At 43.8% G+C, this 27,118-nt stretch overlaps 2 protein-coding genes across 3 annotated transcripts in view; both read right to left on the bottom strand.

The window, feature by feature from the left end:
* Positions 1 to 17,222, bottom strand: part of LOC141991633 (prosaposin-like) — a 44,197-nt gene extending 26,975 nt beyond the window's left edge. Inside the window, exon 1 of the mRNA XM_074959964.1 lies at positions 17,094 to 17,222. Within this exon, the coding sequence (XP_074816065.1) occupies positions 17,094 to 17,154 (61 nt within the window). The 5' untranslated portion in view covers positions 17,155 to 17,222. The remainder of the gene's footprint in view (positions 1 to 17,093) is intronic.
* Positions 17,223 to 21,320: 4,098 nt separating this feature from the next.
* LOC141990981 (prosaposin-like) overlaps positions 21,321 to 27,118 on the bottom strand; it is a 36,782-nt gene continuing 30,984 nt past the window's right edge. For both annotated transcript variants that reach the window (XM_074958921.1, XM_074958920.1), the window contains exons 12-14: positions 25,070 to 25,150; positions 24,317 to 24,424; positions 21,321 to 23,617 (exon numbers count right to left, since the gene is read on the bottom strand). In XM_074958921.1, the coding sequence (XP_074815022.1) occupies positions 23,582 to 23,617; positions 24,317 to 24,424; positions 25,070 to 25,150 (225 nt within the window). In that variant the 3' untranslated portion in view covers positions 21,321 to 23,581. The remainder of the gene's footprint in view (positions 23,618 to 24,316; positions 24,425 to 25,069; positions 25,151 to 27,118) is intronic.

Raw genomic sequence — 27,118 nt, 5'->3', positions numbered from 1 at the left:
AGCTCCAGTACTCTTTGCAGAACCCAGCTCTCCACAGTGTCAGGAAAAGAGAGATTCGGGAATTCAGGTCAGAGCTAGTCCCAGGCTGTCTCCTTTGCTGTGATCTCTACAAAAGACTTGACAATGGTTAAGGCAGCTGGTGTGCTGAGACCACTGCCCATCATGCTGATCAGTAACGTCTCATTGTTTTCCTTGGCTCCCCACATCTGCCTGCTGTATCCACTCAATGCCTCGTATCTTTTACTTAGTTGGTAAGCTTGTTGGGACAGGGACTCTCTTTTTGCTCTGTGTTTGTGCATCGCCTAACACAATGATGCCCCTGTCTCTGGCTGGGTCCCTAGGTGCTACCACATTACAAGTAAATAAATAGTAAGTATAGCTGTGCGCTAAATTCTCTCTGACAGCACGGGGCAGAACGCACTGAGCATATGATTGTAAACTGACCTTTAAGAAGGTCATGTCACATTCCCAACCAAATCTCACCAGCCGGCTCTGTTGTGATAGCCCATAGGCATTTTTGTGATGCCAGGCTACTGTGAAGTCTAATGCAGCAGTAGTTGACCAAAGGGGCCAGAGGTGGTTTTTAGTTTACAGTGTAGTTTGAAAAAGAGATTTAATTATGTTGTTCCCATGAGTGAAATATGAAAAAAAAAAAAATCTTAAAACAAAAACTCCTGTGAAATGAACCTTTTCCCTGGAGCCTCTGTGGGCCATTACCATGGCTCCAGCAGAGTTCCTAGTAATTGCGACAACAGCAACAGACGGCCAAGCCAGTGCATAGGGTGACAAAATTTACTTATTTGTTTACTTATTTACTCGGTGACCTCCACCTTTTGCTTTCAGGGGCTCTCAGCATACAATTCACAGCTGTCATTTCTCCACCAAGACATTATGGAGATCCCCTGTTGTGTACCATACACAGTTAACTGTCTATAACTAGATCAAAAGCTACACAAGTCAGTGAGCCTGTTCACAAAGATCTCAGGGAATCAACTGTGCTGTGTACACAACACATGCCTCTGTGTAGAACAACCAGCCTGTTCCTGGGAAACATTTACTCTCCTGAGACTTCAGCATCAAGTGGTCAATTGCCTATTATCGATGCCATCCCCATAAACCTCTCAGAAAGATGAGGCTCAGATCAACCAATAATTGGAAACAAAAATGCTGTGAAGTAAAGACTATGTCCTTCCATAGGTCTTGAAATTAAAGCATGCTAAAAGTAATCTAAAAGGAATGCTGTAAGAATGCTACCATAGGCCTCCAGGTCTCTCCCAATAGCTTCCTTATAAAATATGTGCAATGTATAGTAAATATATATTGTTTCTGTTGGTCTTGCCAACTCATGCTGGGCTCTGAAAGTCAAGCTGGGTTCTTCTCATCGCTCACATTTTATCTATCACCATTACTAAAAGAGTCTGCAGGCCAAGCAATACCGGCAGTTACACTTATGCAAACCTATTGCCTGCATTTGGTTTACACAGGTTGGCCCTGTAACTGGTACTTAGTAAATAATTCTGTTGATGACACACAAAGATGAGAAAAGTCCAGATCACTCTGCATTAGGTGGGCTGATAGCAGATATGTTGAGTCAGATGGTGGTGTTTTTATATGGCCACTTCTCATAGTAAACTGCAGTAAAGTGCCATTAACACTCTGCCATCACCTCCTCTCTCCCCCACAGGGTTGCCAAGAATTTGCCAGAAATGCTGTTTGATTCATTTTAGGACCTGATTTTCATTTACAGACACTGCCTTGGTTTAAGTTTCATTCATCTCTTGCTCACTCCTATAAGTCTCCCTCAGTCTCTTACTGAGGGAGCAGCAACCCCTCCTGTTTGTTTCTCTCCTGAATGCCCCTCTTCTCTTCCATGATCCCCCATAGCTCCCCTTCCATTCCTGTGATTTTCATCTGTGTCCTCCACTGCTCTCTCTGCTCTGTCACCTCTCAATCTGTTCTGCTTTTTGGATACTTCAAAGAGAAACCTACCACTGACATTCATAAAGCAGAACAGGGGCAGGAGAGAGAGCAGAAGAAAATCTCAGCAGAGCTGCAAGAGTAATTCTGTACATGAGGTAGAGGACAAATGTACTGAGTTAGGTACCCTACTGATAATATTTTAAGAGCATCAATATTTGCATTGCAGACCTGCCCTGGGACATGCAATAGGAATTTCAAGCCTTGCTCTAATTTTATTTGGTTCTCTTTAAAATGGCTGGTGTGCACCCAGGGATTGCAGTATGTGTAGTTCAGTCTGCCCGATTACTTTACAGTCCACCACCAGGGTCATTAAATAATCTTCCAAGTAAACAGCAGATGCAACATTTTTTAAAAGCCATCACCCAACACCACCCAGAGGAGTAGGCAGACTGTCAGGGACTGCCTATCAGATGTTGCAACAATGAACTAAGCCCAGAGGGATCTATCCAGGACAGGATGGTGCAGATTGCAATTAATGGCTTCAGCAAGACTCATGTGTTAGCCTAGAGCTCTGACTGATACTGACATGCTACAACCTGGAGAAAAACAGGTTTAGCAACAAGACTCCCTTGCTGTCCTAGATGGGAGCATACGCCCTGAGCTTTTAGAGTCAGCCACTGGTCTAGTTACAAAGGGGCACCATACAAACATGGATTTATCTGTAGTTGTCTGAGGGCTGCAAAGTGACAGAAACCCTCAAAAATGAGTTTCAGAGGGGTAGCTGTGTTAGTCTCTAATGTACCACAAGGACTCCTCATTTTTGCTGATGCAGACTAACAAATTTATTAGGGCATAAGCTTTTGTGGACCCACTCCATCCGATGCATGGAGTGGAAAATACAGTAGCAGGTATGACAGGTTTCAGAGTAACAGCCGTGTTAGTCTGTATTCGCAAAAAGAAAAGGAGTACTTGTGGCACCTTAGAGACTAACCAATTTATTTGAGCATAAGCTTTCGTGAGCTACGGCTTATGCTCAAATATATTGGTTAGTCTCTAAGGTGCCACAAGTACTCCTTTTCTAGTAGCAGGTATAAATACACAGCACATGAAAAGATGCTAGTCGCCTTGACAAGTGTTAGGTCAGTCTAACGAGACAATTCAATTAACAGCAGGATACCAAGGGAGGAAAAAAATCACTTCTGTAGTGGTAATGAGAGTGGCCCATTTCAAACAGTTGACAAGAAGGTGTGAGTAACAGTAGGGGGAAATTAGGTTTTGTAACGACCTAATCACTCCCAGTCTTTATTCAGGCCTAATTTGATGGTGTCCGGTTTGCAAATTAATTTCAGTTCTGCAGTTTCACGTTGGAGTCTGTTTTTGAAGTTTTTTGTTGAAGAATTGCCACTTTTCAGTCTGTTATTGTGTACACATCTACCAATGTGATGTATGCCATTATGTGCCAGCGATGCCCCTCTGCCATGTACATTGGCCAAACCAGACAGTCTCTATACAAAAGAATAAAAATGTACACATCTGACATCAGGAATTTTAACATTCAAAAACCAGTAGGAGAACCCCTCAATCTCTCTGGATTTCAAATATTCATGCCGCCTATAATTTTTTACACACACAAAAGATATAAAAAAGTTTCCTTAGAAATAGCTCTCTTCTGCTCTTAATGTATTATTTAGCTTCTCAAAAACAAATCAGAAGACAAATCCAAAAACAGAAAAAGTCAAGAGTGGAGAAGGAGGGAGAAAAAACTCCCAATAGCAATTTAAAAGCTTCCCAGTGTTTATGTTCAAAATGCTGCATTGTGGAAATTGGCTTTGGATTAGTTTTAACAATGCCTAGCACAATGAGACCTGGGTTCTGGGATGAAGCCTCAAGATACTACTGTAAATACAATTAAAATAGTTTGATATTAACAATAAACCACAAGCTACAAATTCTAGCCAAAATGTTCAGGCTTCGGATGCCAAAAGTGAGGTGCCCTGAATCCAGATTTAGGAATCTACATTTGTGACTTGATCTTTAAGAGGTGCTGAACACCCACAAGCCCTATAGAAGTCAGATTTGTAGTCAGTGAGCACCTTTGAAAAACCAAGCCATTTACCAGGCCTGTAAGCACCTAACTTTAGTACCCATGTTGTAAATTGTTTCTTCACTACTTTTATTCTCTAACCTCTGGTAGATTTTAAATCAGAATGAATTGCACCATAGCTCATACTGAAGCATCAATGGTAGGATTAAGGCTCCAGGCTGGAATTAGTAATTCAGGTTTCCCACAGAAAGCCTCCCACACACTTTTCCTAAGAGTGGTGTATTTAAGACTAATCAACTGAGCCTTCTGCCAGGGCCCTAGTGCTGGGGTGGAAAATCGGCAGTAACAGTGAAAAGGTTAACTATTTTAGAACACCTGGACGAAAAAAAAGTAAACAGCAGGAGGGAGGAGAGGGGAAAGAGCCACCATTCATTTTTTAATTGAGGTCTCAGACTGATCAGTGAACTATACCACTGTTCAGTCTGGTTACAAATATTCATCTGCAAGGTTGACACCCTTATTCATCTCTTTCTCCATCAGTTATACAAGAGAAGGGCAAAGCAGCTAATCATTGTTGTCCATTTGTTTTCAGCCCAGCCAGTCCTACAAGCTGGGTGCTGCAATCTGTCCCATGATCAAGTTGTCCTCCTTAAAAAGCCTAATCACAAGTCTGCCCTGGGTTACCTAAGCAGTCCATGTTTTCAAAATGCACTCAGTCACCTGCTCACTGTGTATTCTTAGTGGGGCTCATTTTCCCTACAACAGCCAAGGTTTCTAGCTGGGATGGAGACAGTAATCCAGGTCTAGTCCTATGGTCATAGGCTCAGACTTTAAGGCCAGAATGGACCACCATGATCATCTAGTCTGACTTCCTGCACATCACAGGCCACAGAACCTCACCCACTCACTCTGGTCATAGACCCCTAGCCTCTGGCTCTCATCTTGTATTTTGTCTGGAAGTACCTGTGCCATTTGACAGTTCCACAACAGATAATACAACAAGCTCTGTATTAGTACCAATGGTCTGTTACTTTTACAGATGGAGGGCCAGACCCTTAGCCGTGTCAGAGCCACGGTTGGGGGAAGAGGGTTGAGCAAAGGCCAGTTTAAGCCACCTTTGTGCTTTCTTGGTCACCAGGGCCAGTTTGGCCTCCGAGTTACTTAGAGCAACTCTACAGGCCCTTAAGCCAGCTGAGTATCGCCAGAGCACTGCACTCTCCAGGCACATCCCCTTTGCTTTGGGTTGGGGTCAGGAGGAAGCTGAGGGGTGGCTTTATAGCAGCTGGGATTCCCGCACACCAGGGGAATCCTCAACCTGCCCTGCTAGGGCACTTTTCCAGCCATCCTTGCATTAGCAAAGTAGCAGCCAGAATCTGGCCTTAGATCATGCTTTTGTTACACTTCTATGGAGCATCCATGTCTGCCTTTGTGGGAGTGAGTCATTTTTAAGATCTGTAGGGTGGTATTCTGATTCCACTGAGGTCAGTGACAAAACTCCAATGGACTTTAAAGGGGCTATTATTTCACCCATACTATGTATGTTCTATGGCTTCTAATGGTTTAGGGCTTCGTGCTTCAAACGCTGCTCTGATTGTTGTGCTTCCTACCTGTCAGAGGTCCTAGACCTGGAAATGCCTTACTCATGGGGGCAACCCTGAGTAAATTTAGTAGGAAGTGTCTGCAGGAAGGGGCGGTTATTTCCATTCCATTTGTTAAAGACACAGGTTAATGTTAGAGCTAGTCAAAATACAGAAGAACCTTTCTGCAAAAGTTTTAGAAACAAGCAGCTCCAATTTCACAGGCTATGGAATGGACCCATTTTTCATGAAATTTTCCGAGATTGATTTGTTTAAAATTTCTCTTTTACTTGGAAACTCAATTTTTGTGAGAAAATGCAGCTGTTGGTAAACAAAATATTGAGCATGAATGCAGTAAAAATGATAGAAGAATTCCCAAAACACATTTCACTAGTGCTGGCAATTTTCCCCACAAAGAGTTGTATTGGAAAAGGCAGGTTTCTACGAAAATCCTGTGCAAAAAAAACCTGACCAGCTCTCGTTAATATTCTGCAAGAGGCTGAAAGATGGCTCACGATGGATACGGACATGATCCTTGTCAATCTAGTGCCCAGGGGAAGGCCCTGAGCTACACAGCAGAGACACTGGGGAAACTTCGCTGTGGAGCAGGATCCAAAATATGGAGGCTGGGGAGTAACCGAAACCTCAGGGTGAGGGAGGCAATGAGAACAGAGAGAAATAGTCCAGTGGCCAAATGCAAGTTTTCAACAATATCTTGTTTTAGCGTTCACAGAATTTTCTTTGTAGATTCTGAATGTCAAGACCATAAATTCAGAGAAACTGCCCGACACCTTGTTACTGCTGAACATTTTGAAATATGTGCCAATTACCAACCCCATTCAGATTTTTAAGTGAAGTGACAGTGAAAGCAATTTCACTGAATTTCAATTATATTTTAATGAAAGCTTTATGCTAATATTTTGTTAGGGAACATAACTAGCTAGGAAGTATATATGTTAGGTTTGTATTAGCAGTATACCCTGCTAGTACCCCCTCTCATCTTCCCCTCCCACCTCTCCCAAACCAAGACACACGGTATATTTTTCTTATACTCTCAGAGCATGCTTATGACAAATTCTTACATATTCACTCATGAGAATTAATTTTCAAATATTGGACAATTATAGACAGTAACAGATTATAAACCACATACATGGACAACAGTGTTTTTACCTTTTATTTTCTTTTTATGCTTCTCATTGCTTACTTTCCATGCCAGCTATCACTACCTGCTTGCAGTTTGCAGCTTGTTTACGCCTCACTTGGTATGTGTGTTTGGTTTATCTTTGACAAGAATTTGATTAGCATAATACGGGCATGTTGAATCTGTTTTTGATATATTTTTACAAAAATATGATCTAGTGTGTACGGAGATGCGCTTTCAAATCCTGTGATTGATTTTTTTCCGAAACATAGAAGAGTGGTTTTCCAAATGGATATTCAACTGCCAGCCTGATCCACAAAACATGACTGACACCGGTACGGTGAGAAGAAAGACAATCATCAAATGTAAGGACTTTGGTGATGGTATATGTGAGCAACTCCAAGCATGACTTGATGCAGAAAGAGATCACTCTCACAATATGAGGTCACAGAAAACGGGTCTACTGACACATCTCCCTTAAAAGTAGAGAGACACCTCAAAAGACAGGGACAAGAAGAGTCCCATTCCACCAAACAAGCAATGACGTTCTGTCATTTCTGACTTCATCTTCCTACAGCACTGCCTCTTGACATCAAGAATATTTTGGTTGACATCAAGAATACTGGTAGTCTGATAAGTTGACATCAAAAATATTTTGCCACACGTTGGCTCTTGTACCAGCCACAGTGTTCACTGACTCTGGTGACATGAGGATTGCCAAGGCAACAGCTGCAGACAGAGGTATCAACTCGAGATACTTCACAGAAAGTCATCTGCACAGTCATTGATGGTTCCACAGTTCTTTGGGTAGTACGCTAGCCAACAAATGATAAAGGACTTTGTGACCAATTTCAGAGAGTCTACACGGAACACAAGTTAGCAGCACGTGATGTATTCCTTGTCAGACAGGTACAAAGCCTTAGCACAAAGAGTGCCACAATATCTAGCAGAGCTACAATGGCAAGCAGAGTGCATCAGTTGAAGATATCTTGTAATAGATACGTACACAAAACAGTTTTACGATTGATGTCATTTGTCCAGCACTCATTCAAGGCAAGAAGTTTCCCTATCAGACACTAAAGCACTGACCACACACAGACAACACCCCAGCTGAAACAAACCTGAGAGATGTGGTGATCAAAGATATGGCCACCTCGCATGAGCAAGCCAACATCCTTGTACCGTAAATGGTGATGGTTACAAAATAGAAACCGGTCGGAGTATCAGTATTATCAGACAACACTGACATTAGTCTTACTCTTGCACCATTACCTTGAACACGGCTTAACATCTTTAGCGATTATAGAAGCCTCAGTGCGAGAGAGAATTGTAATAGACATCACGCTGCTGCAGAGCAGCACAAGAACCGTGTACCAGGACCGTTAGCTGCCCCTGGACTCTCAGGCTGGGATACAGTAGCCTCCCATTTTGGCCTCCGCAAAGACACAGTGTTGAGGATTCTGTTAGCTGGAAACTGCCTCTCTGCCAGGTGACATCAATGCAGCAATGCCTGATGTCACTGAAAAGGCAACCAAATTCATGGCTGCATCGATGAACAATTTTTAATTGTTCCACCAAGTCAGAAGCACAGCAGAAATCATAGCCAGCAAAAAATGGCAAAGGGGCCACATCAACACCAAAGGTCAGTTCTTACCACCACCAGCTGAAGCACTTCTAGCAAATGTAAAATGAGCACATCTTCAGATGCGTGTGTGGAAAAAGTGCTTTGGATCCAGACACACCCCCAGTTGATCAACTGCAGTATGAATGGATACACAATGACAGTTCCAAGTCTCCCTTTCCAAAAAATTTACCAGACAATGTCATACTTGCTCCTCCAGATATTTGGAAGTTAATCAAGTGCTCTTGCAATACACCTTGTAAATCTATGAGCTGTGAATGTAAGACTGTATTACAAGAGTGCCAAACTGCCATGTACCATATTGTGTGCATGCTAAGGTGTGGTGTTGCAATGACGTGACAAAAATCAGCTTTAGCATTTGCAGATGAAAACAGCAATGACAAGCAGTAACTTGTATTACTCATATAGTAAGACACTCAACTGAGTTTGAATGGAAAAAAAAACACTAGTAATCATTTATAATGATTCCAGAATGAAGCATTTTGTTAAAAATTATATCTTTGTTGAATACATATACTTATGATTTGTTGAATTATTTCACATTAAAAATAATGGTCACTATCAAATAAAAATTGAGGTCCATGCTGTACCCCAAACCCCCCTCCTCATATACCCCTATTCAAATATGTATCATTTTGATTGATTGATGTTGCAAACCTTTAATACATGCATTTCATGTATTAGAACTCTTATGCCTTGATTTTGGTTGCCCCAAATCATGCAAACTCTTACTGATTATGGGTGGGAGTGGTGAAGGTGCAATGAAATTTCAACATGCTCAACAGTGGTAACGTGATCAGGCTGATTTTTAAAGTATATGGCCTTGCAATACAGAATCCACACAAAAAATACAACCTCACATGGACTCTAAAGCAAGGTTGATCTGAGTAGCTGCTGAACTAAAAGCCCCTTGTCCCTTACAGTAGGCAGGGTGAAGTCTTACATCGATCAGATATCTAGTAGCCAGAGATGGATATGAAAGATTGAATCTGATCTGGGGATAAGGACAGCACCATTGCTGGAATGCCAGTATCCTCACCTTCCAGCAGATGGAGAAGGTAGTGGAGATGGGATTCTCACCACAGCATTACTAGTGGGGCCTTTTCCTCATCTTTTACCTTGACCTCAGCAGAGTTACCCCTCAGTTTTGTAGGTGTCATACCTTTTTTGAAGCCTTGGCTTTGAATTTCATGCTGTACACCCACTCTCTCAATAAAGCAATTGTCCGTGTTGCTACATTACAGGGAAGGATGTATTGCATCTTACACGTAGGGAAGCTATACAAGTCTCATTCTAAAACTGATGCCTTTGTTCTAGTTTCAAAGCCTTGTCCTGGCATCAAGCTATCACATACTAGCCTACGGCAAGGCCATAGAAATTCAGGGCCATTTCCTTGATGAGAAACCTGCCCCTCAACCCACTTCAGCTGCTGGGAAGGATGAGGGTGCTGGGATTCCTGCCAGGCAGGGTGGATAAAAATCCATGATTTAAAAAAACAAAAAATTGGATGTTTTATTTAAATGGGTTTTATTTAAATTAAACTTTAAAAATAAAAATATTTAAAATTAAATTCAAAATGACAACCTATGTTAAAGCCTAAACTTACTACAATCCATTAAAATCACTTAAATGCAAAAACTAATATTGAGAAGAACAGGTTTCAGAGTAACAGCCGTGTTAGTCTGTGTTCGCAAAAAGAAAAGGAGGACTTGTGGCACCTTAGAGACTAACCAATTTATTTGAGCATAAGCTTTCGTGAGCTACGATGAAGTGAGCTGTAGCTCACGAAAGCTTATGCTCAAATAAATTGGTTAGTCTCTAAGGTGCCACAAGTCCTCCTTTTCTTTTTACTGAGAAGAACATTTGGCACCAAGTTTTAAAGCTAGTCAGACCACTGAACTGGCGGAAGTCACTGGCTAAGCTCCTGGAATCAGAGTTTGTTGAAGTGCTAACCAAGCTTTGGACAGCAGTAGCCTCTTCTGTAGATGCAGAGAGAATATTTCCTTCGTTTGAGTTTATTTAATTAGTTCAGTGACTTCTTAGTTCAATGATAAGACCCCAATTGGGAGCTGAAAAAGCTGCAAAGCTTGTTTTCCTCTTCCAGTCTAGGAATAAAAACTAGGTAAAAGGATGAGATCTGCTCGTTCTAAAATCTTGAAGGACAGTGACCAGAAATAATCAGTTCAATTCACTAACTACAGATAATATTCCTTTTGTCTAGTAAATGTTAATTTTAAATGCTGAACCGGTTTTGGGGAACTATTTGATAAACTTTTTTCTTATGTATCCAGCACATTTAAGATAGTTTTAATAAAAAATTAAAATGCTGGTTTTGTGCATTTTAACAATTTAAATTTCTACCCAAATAGAGCTTGACAGAAATCACAAGTAAAAATTAATCTAGTAAATAAGTCTCATTCACCATTTTCTCACATAAGAGAAAACAAAAAATTAGGTTAAACTATATAATTGCTTAAGTAAATGCATATAGCTGTGGTGTATCCTCATGGTTAAAAAGCAGCACCACATTTAGTGTAAAGATTATATTTAGTTGCAAATCAACAATAAGAATCAACCACCTTTCTTTAGGAAAATAAGGAGAAAGTATGAATGCAACACACCATTAAAACTGCTGATTTTAATCAATGTTTCCTGCTTGCTGATTTAAATTGCTTTGATTCAAATTAATCCACCCTCCTGCCTGGGTAATGATCCTGACACCTGCTAAAGAGCTAACATCTTGCACATCAGCCTCTTGTTGGTGAGTGACACTTGATTTCCCTTCTCTTCCAAGCTGCCAGGAAGGAAGGACTGATCTCTCTCTCGCACACCCTTTACTCCTACTTCCTTACCTAGAGTCCCCTGGCAGTTCACAGGTCTTTGCTACTCTACCCCTTCTGCTACCAGAGGGGAATCTCCAGTGCTCTATCCCTCGCCTCTATTTGTTGGGACTTCCTCTGCTATGACTAGGTCCAGCACTGGAAGAGAGTATAGCCTCAGTTACACAGCTAAGTGTGCTGAGTCCACTGCTTATAATGCTACTCATAACCCTCTCCCTGTTCCCGTGTGCTCCCTGTTTATCATATCCACCTGTTGTCTCTCCGTGTAACTTTATTACACACAAACAAGAGATACGGCTCTTGGTCAGGAACCATTTTTTCCATTATTTAGGTGCATAGCACCTAGCACAAGGAGGCCCTGCCGCTTAGCGGCCCCAGTACAAATAATGCTGAAGTTCCCATTGGGAAGGTTCTCTTTGCGGTCATAAAGCCTATATACCTTTTTTTTTTTTAAATGAAATTTCAATTCCTCAGTTCAGCAGTTTTCCCTGCACTCACCAGGGAAAGTTCCCACTCGTGAATGGATTTTCCAGGCCTTGTCTATAGATTTGTTATAAAGCCAATGGTCTGTAGTCAAAATGTGGAAGTAGCAAGTACCAACTTTTTTGTGTGTGTGGTTTTTTGAAAAAAAAAAAAGGGGGGGGGTGAGAAAACCTGGATTTGTGCTTGAAATGGCCCAACTTGATTATCACACACATTGTAAGGAAAGTGTAAGCTTTCGTGAGCTACAGCTCACTTCTGCAAGTTTCCACAGTATGCATCCGATGAAGTGAGCTGTAGCTCATGAAAGCTTATGCTCAAATAAATTGGTTAGTCTCTAAGGTGCCACAAGTCCTCCTTTTCTTTTTGCGAATACAGACTAACACGGCTGTTACTCTGAAGCATATCATTGTATTCCTCCCCATGTACTGTGGGGAGATCTAATACACTGTTCCTATCCTAACCAGGCCTAATACATGGTGCCTAGCATAAGCCTAACTTTCCTTTAATAGTGGAGATTCCAGTCTCCACTGGCAGTTTGTTCCTTTGTTTAACTGTCCTCACAACATATCCCCCTGGTATTTAACACTACATGCCAAGGAGGATTTAGGCAGACAGCCGACCTCCTTAGTCATTCCCAGATTTCTGGGCACTGACTTTCAGATTTGCCAGCTATTCATAGCTGCCATTCACGTCCAGTGGAGTCGTAGGTACTCAGTAATTCTGAAAGTCAGGCCCATGGCTCCTCCTTGCCTGTTGGAGATAGGCAATCACTGTAGCCTTAGCCAACAAAGCCTTAACCACTGTCTCTTCAATGGAGACAAACACCATGAACAACCTGGTAATTTATTTTATCCAGTGGAAACTGTAGTTAATAGCAACTGGGTGTGTGCTATTACAGATTTAATCATGTGATTGGTGAGCAAACCAAGCCTCCTTACCCTAGTTCAAATAAATTGAGCACTCCCCTACTCTGATATTACTGTGCATTTAAGTGGGATGCCTTAAGCAACACCCTGCTTCTTCAGTATTAGCCAACATGGACAAATTGGTCGTACACCAACAACAGAGCACAGCCCAGTTTGTCAGGCTACATGATCCATCAGCAACATTATTGGGGAGAACATGCTCTGCCACCAGGAATTTGTATTGCCCCCCTCCCACATCATCCTCCCACCAGTCTGTGGGTTCATCGGTACTTTTTTCCTCCCCTCCCACCACACCTATGACACTTAGGCCTAGTCTGCACTTGAAAGACTTACCCTGTAACAAATAAAAAAAAAAATCACACCAGTAAAAAATTTTTTTAAAACCAAAAATAGTTATATTGGTACAAGTCCTAGTGTGGACGCAGTTAGATCAGTATGAAGACGACATACTAGTGTAGCTTATTCTCACATGGGACCAGCTATACCAGTATTAGAACCTTTATGCTGGCCAGGGGCACCGGGCAGCATGGCCCTAACTTTTCACAGGCCATAAAGATGAGTGACAGGAGGGAGGGGGCGGAGAGGAGCAAGTGGAGGGTGGGGTCTTGGGCCGGGGGGGGGGGGGGGGGGAAGGAGGGGAGAAAAGCAGCAGCATGGCAAGGGCAGGGCCACAATTCAGGCGCCATTGACACCCCCACTTTTAGGGAGCTTCCGGCCACTCCTGCTGCAGGCATAAACTGCATCCACATTAGTAGTTAAAGCAGTGTAGCTTTCTAGAGTCGCTTAGACAAGCCCTTAGCATTTGGTAGCCAAAGTAGTTTTACAATCCTGCATCAGTCCTAGCAGTGAGTCTGCATTTTGTTGTCAGTAAATCAATGGAGCTGTGTCAATTTACATCAGCCAAGGATCTGGCCCTTCCAAAAAAAAGTATTTGCTATGAAAGATTTGAGAAGGTGACTAATACAATCCACAACCACCCTCAAACTAAGGGATCCGAAATAAAGCATTTCAGAGGGATGACAAAAGCCAAAGCTATTTTCAGTCAAAGCAGTGAGGGCAAAATTCAGCTCCCTGAATAAGACAGGCGCTCAGAGCAGCATTCAGACATGACTAAGGCTGTGTCCGCACCAGGACTGCTTTACCAGGATAGGAATGCCAGTAGTCCATACCAGCAAAGTGTTCCTAGTGTGGGCATAGCAAGACCAGCAAAGCTATGCTTTGTACTGGTCTAGCAAAACCTCAGCTCACGAGCAGAGTAAGCTACATTGGGAAAGGTGCAGTTTTGCTATTATAGCTGCATCTACACTAGGGACGTCTGCCCGCACAGCTATGACGGTTGGGGATCACACCCATTCACACCCCTGACCCACATACCTATGCTGGCAGAAGTCTGTAGTGCAGACCTGACCCGAGTCTATGCTTCCGCCACACACCATGGGTGCCTGGAACAACACTGCAGTTATATCAACCCATACAATTGTGCTTTGAGAGCAGTTTTGATTAGTGAGGTCTCAACACTGCTCTTTTGATCTTGTGTTTGGTGTTGTATTTGACTAAATAATACTAGGTTCCTGGAGGCAAGGACGCGTCTGTTCAGCTTGCAAAATCGTGGGCATGTATGATGCAATCTCGTGTAAGAGGTGGTGTGGTTTATGCAGTTCGGAATCTTCAGCTAATCTCAAAACGAACCTTCAGCCTTATAGACTCAAGGAGCTCAATATATTTAGCTTTTCCAAGAGATGTTCAAGGGGTGGCTTAATTACAGTCTAAACCAGGGGTCTCAAACTCAGTTTACGTTAGGGCCAGTGCCAGTCCTCAAATCCTCCCCGTGGGCTAATAATGTCACTGAAGATGGTGTTCAGAAGAGAAAAATGTTTATAGTGTCTAAGAAATAAAACTGTCATACAACTTTATACAATTTTTCACCTGCCAGAGAGTTTTCAGTGTTTGCCGGCACCTGGCAATGCTTCAGTTCTGTCAGTTTGTTGATGTTTTGCCTCAGTGACTGAGCAGTTGAAACCTTCAGGATTGCAGCAAGGTGGGCATCAGATAGTTGTGTTCAGTGTTTTGACTTGTTTATATTCATTGTGGAAAAAAGTGATGCTGTCTCCGTGGCTGACTCTGCCCAGCAACTAATGATGCTGTCTCCGTGGCTGACTCTGCCCAGCAACTAATGATGGTATCTCTGTCCCTCTCCCCCAGCCAATGCGGGGGAAGAGTCCTAAGGGCTGTGTAACACAGGAGGTCAGACTAGATGATCACAGTGGTTCCCTCTGGCCTTAGAATCTATGCATATGGATAATCAGATCACACCCCACAGATAGCTCTGTATAAACTCCCTCCACAGACACCCATCCCAAATCAATCTGTGCACCTTGAGCCATGCTTCCCGTTATCCCAGCTACATGTTGTAAAAATGATCCCAAAATAGCCCCATATGGGGGTGATGTTGGGGGCAAAGATGGGAGGTTTAGGTTCTCTCACCTAACAGGAGTAAGCCTGACTCCCTGCTACAAGAGCTAGGTGGGAGGGCGCAGCTGATCAGGCTATCAGACCTCAAACTACAGAGAACTCAAAGTTCATCTATCTTACCTTAAATGGCAGATCAGTGCAAATTCCTACAGTACTGAATAAACCTGTGAGCTCAGATTTCTTTGGGTTACAGACCTGATGCTTAGGATCTAATAGAGACACCAGGTACCCAAACATAAGGTATACCCAATACCTTGTCTGACCTACCACTATCTCATAGTCTGACATTTACCCAGTATATGGAGGTGGGAGCTCAAGAGCACAGATAAATCCACAAGGAGTTCCAGGGGAATCAAACACCTCCCTCTTTCCTTAATTCCATGTCTGGCATTTACACTGCACCAAGTGCCTAGCTCCCCAATCTTCTTTATGTCAGCACTCAGAAAGAGCTGCACATGCAGATAACCTAATCTACCTATGAGTTTGTAAAGGTGCCAGCTAAGTCTTGTCCACACAAATTCTTGAGTAAGATAGGGTGTAAATTCAAAGTGCAATAGCTATTGTGCAATATCTTCCTGTGAGAACTTATGGAACTGGTCTTCACATGGACAACCAAAAAAATAAAAAAAAACTAACTAAAATGAGTGATTTTAAAGTGGATTAGTTAAACTGAATTAAAACACCTGTGTAGATCCTCTCATTCAGAATTAGAATGGCCTTAATTTGGTTTAGCTTAACTCACTTCCTGATTCAGCATATCCTGCATAGTTGTGCATTACACATCCTGCCGCCTTGCATCACCTCACTGGCCAGACTAGCACAGGAGGTTGAACAGCACTCTAGCTCTGGCTGTTGGCTTTGCAGGCGCTGACATGCTAGCTGCTGACAAACTTTCCTGAATTTCCCAGCTAGCTACTTCTCAGTCTGCTTTGGATATTTTTAGTCCCGGTTCTTCAAACCAGGGGGAGGTGCTCTTGGCACTTGTCCTGCTCTAAAGGTCAGTGTTTTGGCAGATCACCACGCCCAACAGCACACCCCAGAGACCAGGCAAACTGACAGGCAGAAACAAGGTAGTTGGAGGTGGGCTGGGAAAGGATTTTCATCTCCATTTTAAACAAGTATTTCTGCCTACACAGAGTAAAACCGATTGCCAGCTTTGGGACTGCATGCGATTTTCCCTTGGGGAATTTGGTGTTTCTTTGCCTCTCCCTAATGCTGCAACAGGGATCACACTTATCTGATCTGAACATCTCACAATCAGTTTTCTAGTATTACAAGGGGTATGGTGGACTTGGGGTTCTCATAGTCCAAATCTATTTACTGGTAAGTCACAGCTTTAATTTTCAGTGCATGACTTGACTAGCAAATATCCAAAGCTGCAGTTGTGAGATTTCTCTATAGCCAGTGAAGTTCTGGAGATGCTACATGAGACAGTAACCCTAACAAGAACTCACCCAAAGACCCGCTGAAGTTTGGCACCATGACCAGCATTAGCGTATATGCAAGTATTCAGAACCTGATCAGAAAAGCTTCAGAGCTGATCATTCAGCATCTTTTGTTTTTTTTAAAATAAAAACTAGGGAGCAGACTGTTCACAGATCAAGGCACAGGCAACTCTAAATGGTGTTCTACCCACTCACAGAATCAATCTAAACACTCCTATGTACACACCACCTCTGCAGGAAAGAGGTACAAATCGAGCATCTCTCTAGACTGCAGGGAAAGTCTGCTATGACCTCAGATGCAATTGTCCCTGCTCTGCTGCATGGGAACAAACCAAGTACATCCTTCCCCTAGAACGCAGGGCAAATGTGCTGTGCTCACTTCCTAGCTGGGCAAGGGTTAACCCACAAATAAAAGCTATAGAATATTGCACATCCTCAATATCTCAGCACATGATTGGCGGGGGGCGGGGGGGGGGCTGGGGAGGGGCCAGAAAGCAAACAAACACTCTTCTTCTAAGAGCTGACAACAGCAGATACAAAAAGAGGGGAGGTTGTTTTGGTGCTCTCTTTTAAGGAGAGGAAAAACCAGCCTGACCTTACCTTGGTAGGAAGCCAAGTAGAGAGCGATTAGCAGCACCCAGCCCTTCCACATGCGGTCCATGCTGTTTCTTGGTTAAGAATCCTTCAGTGGCTGGAAATCAGAGCTAACTCTTCTCCAGGGCTTTACCCTCTGCTGTGCCTCTCCAACACTGAGCAACTCCGAGACAGGCAGCGAGGAGTGAGCTGACACCCACAAGATCATTGCCACACCCATCGCCCTGTACATCATTGTAATAATTACCAAAATTATGCTGAGGAAGGAGCGAGAACTGAGCGCATCCCCAGGAGACCTGAAGAACAACCTGATGCTGCTCAGCACAATGGCCTGTTCCCAGCAGGTGGAAGGAGACAGTCCTACTCCTGTCTTGGTTCCTGCAATCAGTGGGGGTGTGGAGGAGTGGTGGCTAAAACCAACTGGCTATTTCATACTGAACACAGCAGCACACAAGCCTCCCCTCACATTGATATGTCACTTTCCATACTATTTTTGTTGTGGGTATAGAGCAAGCAGATTCTTGGTGGTGAAATGTTATGCTTAGAGGCAGCCAACTTGCTACTTCCCAGATGACTAAAGACATTTCCCCTCCCCCACCACCTATGAAAACCCAGTTCAAATGTTTGAGACTAAGATCATCCCTCTGACCAGGACACATCCAGGTAAGAGACAGCAAGGGTGGAGAACAGAGAGGGAAGTCATTTGAAATGCAAGTCAAGCTTGTAGATGGATATTGCCTTGTATCTCCAGCAGACTCCCCCACTCCACCCCCAGAGCATAGCAATAGCATTGCACCACCTTAATGTTGCTTTGGGGTCCTGTGACACAACATGCACTAGCCCAGAGAGGGGGCCTGTGTTGGCAATAATGGTTGAGCCTGCTAATCTACAGGCTTCTCCTGCTCAGTACGGAAGAGCTGACTGAGCCATGTGACACAGTGGACTCCTGCCAGCCGATTGCAATGCCTGGAATCCTGGAGCACAGAGGAAAGGCCAGCATATATGGACTCCTCACTACTTTTGTCCCTGGAGAATAGGTTCAAAGTTCGAGATCTCAAGAACATGATTTATACCAAGGGGTTGGCAACCTGCGGCAGGTGTGCTGCTGATTTTTACTGGCACGCTGCTGCCAGCCGGGGGGCTGGCCACTGCCCCCACTCAACCTGCTACTAGCCTGAGTGAACAGAACCCCAGGCTAGCAGCAGGTTGAACGGGGCTGGTGGCTGGGACCCCGGCTGGCAGGAGCCGGACAGAACCCCAGACCGGCAGCAGGCTGGCCTGCTGCCAGTCTGGGGTTCTGTCTGCTGGTGTAGTGTATTAAATCCCCCCCCCACACACACACACACACACACACACCCCCCGTAGGAATGTGCTACTTGCAGAGCACCAGGACTGGCAGCAGTAAGTAGCACATCTCTACAGGGAGAAATTTAACACACTACACCATGGTAGGGAAGGCTGTGCTTCTCCAAACAGCTGGTCCACTTCCCACCCCCCTCATAACCCCTGACCCATCCAACCCTCCCCCCCACACACACCCCCCTCGTCCCCTGACCACCCCCTCCCGGGACACCCCTACCTGCCCCCTCTCAGAACCCTCCACTCAGCCAACCCTCCCTGCTCCTTGTCTCCTGACTGCCCCCTCCTGGGATCCCCCCACCCCTATCTGCTCCCCCAGAACTCCACCTCCCCTATCCAAGCCCCCCTGCTCCCTGTCCCAACTGCCCTAACCCCTATCCACACCCACAACCGGCCCCCTGGGACTCCCACGCCTATCCAATCACCCCTGTTCCCTGACCATGCCACTCAGAGCATCAGGACTGGCAGCGGCCCATTCCTATGGGGAGCAATTTTATACACTACACCCAACCCTGCTCTGCCCACTGACTATCTGGAGTTCTCAAAATATGTTCTCTCCCCTTATCAAAAATTACACTACAATTAGCTTTAAAACTTTGTATATTACAGTAATCGTTAAAAAAACCACAAGTACAGCTACTTTGTTTCATCAAGCCCATATGCCCATGCTCAATTTGCATTTTCGATATTTACCTTCTAAAAAAAATAAAGACTTGCATGTCTCACACCCCCAGAAAGGGCATCTCACACCCCCCCAGGGGTGCATGCACTCCAGGTTAAGAACCACTGCACTAAACTGATAAGATCTGCATTTTAATTTTAAAATGAAGCTTCTTAAACCATTTAAAAACCTTGTTTACTTTACATACAATAGTTTAGTTACATAATAGACTTGTAGAGAGAGACCTTCTAAAAATGTTAAAATGTATTACTGGCATGTGAAACCTTAAATTAGAGTGAATAAATGAAGACTTGGCACACCACTTCTGAAACACTGCTGACCCAATTTATACCATAAATACATCCCACCCAAGATTTGGGCTCAGTTTCTGTCCTTCCTCTCCCTACCTCAGTGCCCTATGTCTCTCAAGCTGAATTAAGACAGTGACTGGATAGTTGGCAATTGTACTGGTGCACATCAGTTACTGTGTCAGGTCTCCTCTTAGAAAATACTTCTATCACTGGGAGATGTGACCTCTGTAGCTGTGCTCTACATCACAACAGGAAGCATCATGCCCCCAGGTCTGATTGCTCACTGGCATGGTAGATATGCTTGGAATAGTTAAGCTACCATGGCCATGTGACCTTTCTTTAATATTGCCACATGGTACTCCAGCAGGGAAGGTGTGGAATTTACATGGCTCTCAATCCTTTGTTGTCCAAGTATACGATGCTTAGTTACTAAAGAACCAGACTCAGTGGCTTTAAGGTCCAAGGTATTAGGTAATCAGTTGAAACAAAGTCCAGCCACACTGAATTCCTCCACTCACAGTGCATAAATTCCCATTCCACAGGCCTTGTGTTCCACATCAAGTCACAAGAAAACTTTGATCTCTAAACCATGAGACCACTCAAATAGGTCGATATGTATCCTCCTTCTGACAAGGATGGAAACCCCATCAAAAAGTCAATGCTGTTCTATGTTCCAACAGTTTTGTGAGAAGCTATTGCATGAAGGGGAGTACATGCTAAGGGAGCTCTAGCAAGACATCTAACCCTTAGGGGCATATGTGAAGATCTCTAAATCCAGGCCCTCCTGGAAACTGCCAGCAGAGGAACATGCACAATGTTTGGATCATCAACAGACCAAAGCTAGTAAAAGATTTCAGGAACTACTATGTACTAGGAAAGCAAAAAAGCACAAAGATGTCAGGTTTTCAGGAAGTCTTTATTGTTAATTACAGAAGCTTTAGTGCAAAATCAAGACAATGTTCTACAGAAAGCAACTGCATGTTTTTCTCCTCTAGACTAGAGGAAGACAATGCTATTGTTCTACAGGAGAAAGAAAAAAGTAAGTTCTGAACACCAGTATTGAAACACTACACAGAACAGCTCCCAATTCACCTTGCACCAAATGTGACTATGTTAATCATTTGCTTCCCCAAAAAAGCAAGACAATTAAAACCTTGTCACCTATAGAAAACTAACATGTTATCCCCCCGCCACAATAAAAAGGATGCCATGTAGTTTAAAAGATTTAAGGTTGCAGTATCACACATCCTATAGTTCTAGGGCAGAGATACTACCGTTAAGGAGAGCTCACTATTTCCTGAAAACATCTCTCCCCCAGTTCTGGGTAGGGAACCCCCCTGATGAGAGAGAAGCCACTGCACAAACCTGCAATCACGTAGAAAAACTGCAAATGCTTAGTATTTGTACAGTTTTTTTTTTTAAATAAGAACTTCCAGAGTTGTATACAAACAAAAATACATAAAATCACTGATCTCAGTCAACTAGGATGTACAGCTAGAGAAAGTAAAGCTGCAACTGAGTGGTTTTAAGTCAAGTCAAAAGCATTAGTTTGCTTGTTCCTGAAGTGTGCTGCTCGAACTGCCCTCCACTCCACACTCCCACCCCAAAAGAGTGCCCAGACAGAGAAGCAGACTACCACGGGCAGCTCTCTCAATAAGCGGAAACTGGAATTTTCAAAGTTCTAGCTATGCCTACTTTGAGAGTTATGTGCTCAGCAGTACATATTCTCTTCTCCAGACATTTTTAATGTTTATTTTAGGTGCTTTTTTTCCCCCCCCCCTCTTTTAACAAATTCTGTTCAGAACTATGCACTCAAATCTGGTAATTAGTTGTGTGGTACAAAGCCAGTTTGGGGAGCCAGTCGATGTCCATGTAAGTGGGATTTTGCCAATGGTTTGACAGCTTTCTAGTCTCTAGAAAGACAGAAGGCTGAGGTGTTCTGTGCCTGTTTGTTCCTCACTGCGTGCTAAGGGAGCGTATGCCATTGGGTTTATGTGCTCTGAAGAAATGAATATGAAAAAATGCTCATGAAAGGTTACAAATAAAGGAATGTATTACCACATTTTGCTAGGGTTTAATGTACCTTGACATTCTTGAAATGTCTTTTCCATTATTCTAATGCTCAGGCTATAGAAAGGACCCCATTTCTTTAGTGTGCAAAGAACCACTACTCTAATATGGTACTATGAGATTATCCAGGCTTGGTGTTGCATGAATCCAGGCAGGGATGTGGTCTGCTGCATAGGCTCAGCATTAAACACAAGATTTCCGCCCCCCCTCCCCTTGCAGGCTAACACAGCTGCCAGAAACAGATCTCTAGTACAAGCAGCTATTATTTTCAGTGTGCCTTCCACAAGCAGAGCACTTCTGTATATTAACGGGTGTCCTGCAGGGTTTCTCCTGAAGCACTGGTGATGTGACAGATTGAGGGGTGGATGAAAGTGGGTGGCAGCTCTGGGCAAAGCCAGGGAGCCTGGTGGCTCTTCTGGAGTCCTGGATCACTGAAGAACATATCTTAACACCAGCTGTCTGGGTGAACCTCAAAACAAGATCAGTGCCCTTCTGAAATAAAACACCTTGAGCCACTCTGTTCCCACCCTTTAGATTAATCACTGCCCTCTTTCACACACTCCCTTGACCAAAATGTGCTAGATCCACTGATTTAGCTTACTGGGACCATTTTGTACCTCGATATGGGTGCTATGAGGCTGGTGAAAAGCAGCTGCAGCAAACTAGTTTAGGGTCTTTCAGTGGGAGTGGGATGACCTGTGCCTTAAATGTTTGCCTATTGCCTGTGGCGTGGGACACTCTGGACTGGATCCTCTAGAATGAGGTCCAGAGGAAATGGCCAGGATGCTCCAAGCTCCTGCAGTGTGGATTTTCCACCCACACAGGGGCCAGCACCTCACCATCAGGCAGCTTGGAGGGGATACAAAGGAGGCAGACATGTACGTGCTCCTGAGTAGGGCAGCAAGTCCTCCTCTTGGTAGTGATGGCACCACAATGCTCCAGATCATTACCATTTCCAGACTTCATGGAGGTGAGCAGACACCTCTGGTTGCCCAGCAGATGAGGAGAGCTTCTTAGGTCACCAAGGCCCACATCATGGATCCAAGGAAGCAAACGTGAGCACTGCTCATCCACAGGGCATTTGTGTGTGTGGAGACCTAACCTCAATCCCTCCTCTTTCTTCCCTCACACATTTTTAGCTAGAGCTCACTTTCATAGCACACAGCTTTGCTTTTGTTGTCTCACATTAACCCTCCCCCAACAGATAAGATATATTTGAAATTCCCCACAGGTAGTCTCTTTAGCACTGGCCAGGTCCAAGGAGAACCCACTGCCCAGGCATGCTCTGGGATTTCTAACTTTTCACTTCATAAAGCCTTTTATGTGGCCCATCCCACTCCCACAACTTGTTTGGATCAGGCCCAAAGTCTACTGAAATCAACGATCTATTTACACTGGATCACATCTTTAAATCTTGGCCATGAGCTCAACACAAAAGCTGCCCCATCCCACACAAAGACCTTTACACACACACACACACACACACCCACCCCCCTCTAAATATTTTTTAGGTGCATATTCTTTACATAACTATAAAGCTTTGAAAATTCCAGCCCAAGGGATTTGTGGACTTATTTACCTTAACACTGTTCCATCTGCAGACTACACAAGGAAAAAAAAACAACTTTACAATTACTGTACAATTTAATATTCTTGCCAGATGTTTATGCAGAGCACTCGAGAGCATAGGGAGGTCTTCCCAACCAGTGACTATAAAAACATTTAAAGTTTAGACACTATCCTGATCCTTTTTAGAATTGACACAAGAAGGTTGTGTCTTCATTTCACTTTCACTGTATGCCACTCCTTCCAGGACTGTAATACTCCACCCTACTGGTCAAAATCCACAGTATAATGCATATTCTTTTAGCGTAAAATCAACTAAACTGTATGATCAGAAATAGCCTGTTATGTCAATGTTGCAGATCAGAACCTTCTGCAGCACTACTATAAAAGAATGACAACAAAGGAACTTCAGGATTGGGAAGTTAAGAAGGCAAGGAGAGGAGGGAGATTCAGCTCTCCCGCCAACTGTACCCCACAATTTAAAAACACACAAACACCCTGCACATTTTCAGAATTAAAGATTTCTTCTAGTTCCACACGTGACGTTTGCAGTGCTCGACAGCCTAGGAGAGAGAGAAAGGAGTAGTAGTAGAAGGGCAAAAGACAGCTTGCTAGCTTTAAGTGAAACCACCACCAGCGTGCACTTGCATGAACAGCTTGTGGCCTCTCCACAACCCCCAGGACTCCGTGGGCAAAGATGGCTTTTTATTGAATCAAATTCATTGTGAGGGGCTTCACAAGGAAAGACGAGGGGACAGGAACTCAAACATCAGAAGCCTCTGAATCAGCAGCTGAAATCTGTCATTTTCTCATCAGGGCCTAGAGATTGCACCCTGCCAGAGGAAACTCCCCCCACCAATTAACTGCAATTCCTCCCGCCTGTTTTTGTTGCCAGTTGAATTCATCCATTAAGGAGCCATGTTAAATCCTCCTTGGCTAAAAGAATACATGGCTAAATACAAGGCTTGTTTTGTACCATATGAAGGGTTGGGGGTGAGAAATTAAGGTGATGGAAACATTCCTGCTGTAAGTCAACAGGTAAGAAAGAGCCTATAATTAATCCCAGGACACCCTTGTCTAATGGGACCCACTTGTTTGCTTTCTGAAACTGGAATTTAAGATTTGAAGGACGTTACAGAAGCCAGCACATAGTATTTGTAGGAGTTCTAACAAAAGCTGTTGTATTTCTCTTCAACTTTGAGCATTAGTTTTGCAGCACCACCTCAGAGTGGTTATTGAAGAGGAAATCCCTAGTGACTTACATTGCACTGAGCTGCAGTCTCCATGTTCTTACACCAGTAGCCTGGGCCCCACACACATTCTTCTGACCCTAAGAGATGCTGTTTAGTCGACACACAGACTCCTAGTTTCTGAGCAGTGAAAGAGGGGAGAGAAAGGTGAGTGGTGTCTTCCATTTACATTCAGTGATCTCACTTCCTCCCTCGTGATTCAGTCCCTCCTGTACAGCTATGACTGTTGCCAACAGGGGTTGGAAGATGTAGCCAAAGCAGAGGCAGTGCTAGGAGCTTCCACACCTGCAGTGCCAGACTGCTACTGACAATTCAGTCTGTAGCTGAATTAACAGACTTCTGAGACACCCCTTGAGAGGACACCAGGTCTCAGACATTAGACAATTTCAGCTTCTATGCTCTTTTCTGGTCTCTTGACTTAATACACAAGATCCTACCAGAAGCAGGAGACCTCACATGAGAGAGTCTGAGTCAGTCACTAAAGGTAAAAATTCTTGTACTTAAGATTTTGGAAACATAGATCTGATCATTTCACTTATGCAAAGGAAAGATACCGTAAACCCCCTGCTCTTCAGCCTTGCCGAAGACCAGACGACTAGTCTTGCAAGGCCCAGTGCACTCTGCTGATTGTATACTTATTACGTGTATTAGAGCGGAGCCTGTGCACGCTCGGCACTGTGTACATACACACGAAGCTCCAGCCCAGTCCCTGTCTTGAAGAGCTTATTCCACACAGAAATTTTGTTCGCTGCATGCATTACTTACAGTGCATACAAAAGTTGGGTCCATTATCTCTGTCAAGATTGTCAGAAGCATTGGCTCATATTGGTCCACAAACTGAACACACTGTAACAAGACACAGGTGATTGAGACATTTTGTATTAGTTTAGATGGAATATGTGGGCTAAAGGTGTTAAGACCCTGTCACTGTAACCTTCAGTTGTGTTAAACAAGATCTGGGGTTTGATATAGAGACTTTAGCCCAATGGTTCTCAAACTTTTGTACTGGTGACCCCTTTCACATAGCAAGCCTCTAAGTATGACCACCCCTTATCAATTAAAAGCACTTTTTATATATAATACCATGATAACTGCTGGAGGCAAAGCAGGGTTTGGGGTGGAGGCTGACAGCTCACAACCCCCTCCCCCCCGGCAATGTAAGAACCTCAACCCCCAGTTTGAGAACCCTTGTTTTAGCCTGTTTAGTACCATGGTAAATAACTTAAGTTACAGAAAAGAAGGAAAAAATGCTTAAAGCATTTGAAATGCAAAGTATTAAAGTAAGGCTTTTATTGTAACATTGCTGGTTGTTCCCTTTCCCTTCAGCTGGAGAGAGTTTACAGAAGGAAGACTCCACTTAGTACTCTAAACGATAGTCGAACAAGATGGCAATAACTGTCCTTTTGAGGAAAGGGGAAAAAATTAGCAACAGCTCCAGCCCATCTTGACTAAAGTCCAATCCACTCCCTTTAAGACAAAGCCAAAAGGGGAGAGAAAAGAACAAAGAAAATGCAGCTTGTATCTGATGTTAACCTTCAGCCTCACTGCTGAAAGACACATACAGCAGTCTTATCAGTCACCCTGAGACCTGACAAACTCATACCGGCATCAGGCTGTTTGGGGCATTGCATTTTATCTTTTTTGTTTAGAGGCCTAAAGCCAGACTTATTAGACAGAAGGAAAAAAGGAGAGAGACAGGAAACAGAAGAAACAAGGCAGGGAAGGAAAAGGATACATGGGGACAGTGGAAAGACACAAAAGGTTACATCTACATTACAAAGATAAGTTGACCTATTTACAGCCACTGCATTAATTACTGCAGTAGCTGATGTGCACTCTACCCTCCAAGGGTCAGTGGTGTGCGTCCTCACCAGGAGCGCTTCAACTGACCCAAGAGGGGCAGTGTGGGAGCCTGGTCTCAGCTCTGCTGGCAGCTCCTTACCAGGAGCTTGGCTGCTCTTCCAGAGCCACAAAATTGACAAGACAACCAACATCCCCCTCTAGGGGCGGGATCCAGCAACCCTGGGGCTCCCCATTGGGAGCAGAGGGCTGCTGGACTCTAGCCGCCCGGCTTTCTTGTCAATTTCACAGTGAGCAGTGGAACTGACAAGAATGACAGCCAACAGCCAATGTAGGGAACATTGTGTCTACACAGACACTGCATTGCCCTAACTATACAGACATAAGCCCTATGCCTATTATTGAGGGCGTTTTAGGATGTTGGCATAACAGGGGAGTTACATCGGCATTTCAGCATGTACACCTCCACTGTTTTGCCAATGAAAGCTGACCTGTCGATAAAAAACAAACAGCGCAGTTGAGACAAAGCCAAAAGTGTCATATCCCAGGTGGCATTCATGAGCCAGCCACAGTTGGTGGAGGCAGCAATGTGATCTGGTCCCTCACTTTGACCTGGTCTGGGCAGGACACCTCTTGGGATTGGAGCAACAAATGCTGGGGGTCTAGGAGACAGTGGCAGAGGCAACCAGGATGGTGAAGCTTGCACCTGTAGCCAAATTTTCCTCCCAAAAGCTTTTTCTTTAGGACCCAAATGTGGAGTGATGTGCAGATTAGCTCATCCTTTTGGCATTCTGTCTACCAATCAGGCCTCATTTGACACACCAATGTTAGTGTGTTAATTTCTGCTTGATTTTTATTAATTGTGATTTTAACACAGTCCTTGTGTTATATTAACAGGCCTTTATTTTTGGTCTAATTTAAAATCTTCCCCCACCCCCAACCTCTTTTTTTTTTTTTACACTAACATTTGTTATCTTAGATTGTGATATGTGAAGGGATTTATTGAAAAAAATT

This window comes from Natator depressus, chromosome 7, assembly GCF_965152275.1.
Source record: "Natator depressus isolate rNatDep1 chromosome 7, rNatDep2.hap1, whole genome shotgun sequence".
Classification (NCBI taxonomy): domain Eukaryota; kingdom Metazoa; phylum Chordata; order Testudines; family Cheloniidae; genus Natator; species Natator depressus.
Note: the sequence above shows the minus strand (reverse complement) of the source record. Positions and strands in the feature narration are given on the sequence as shown.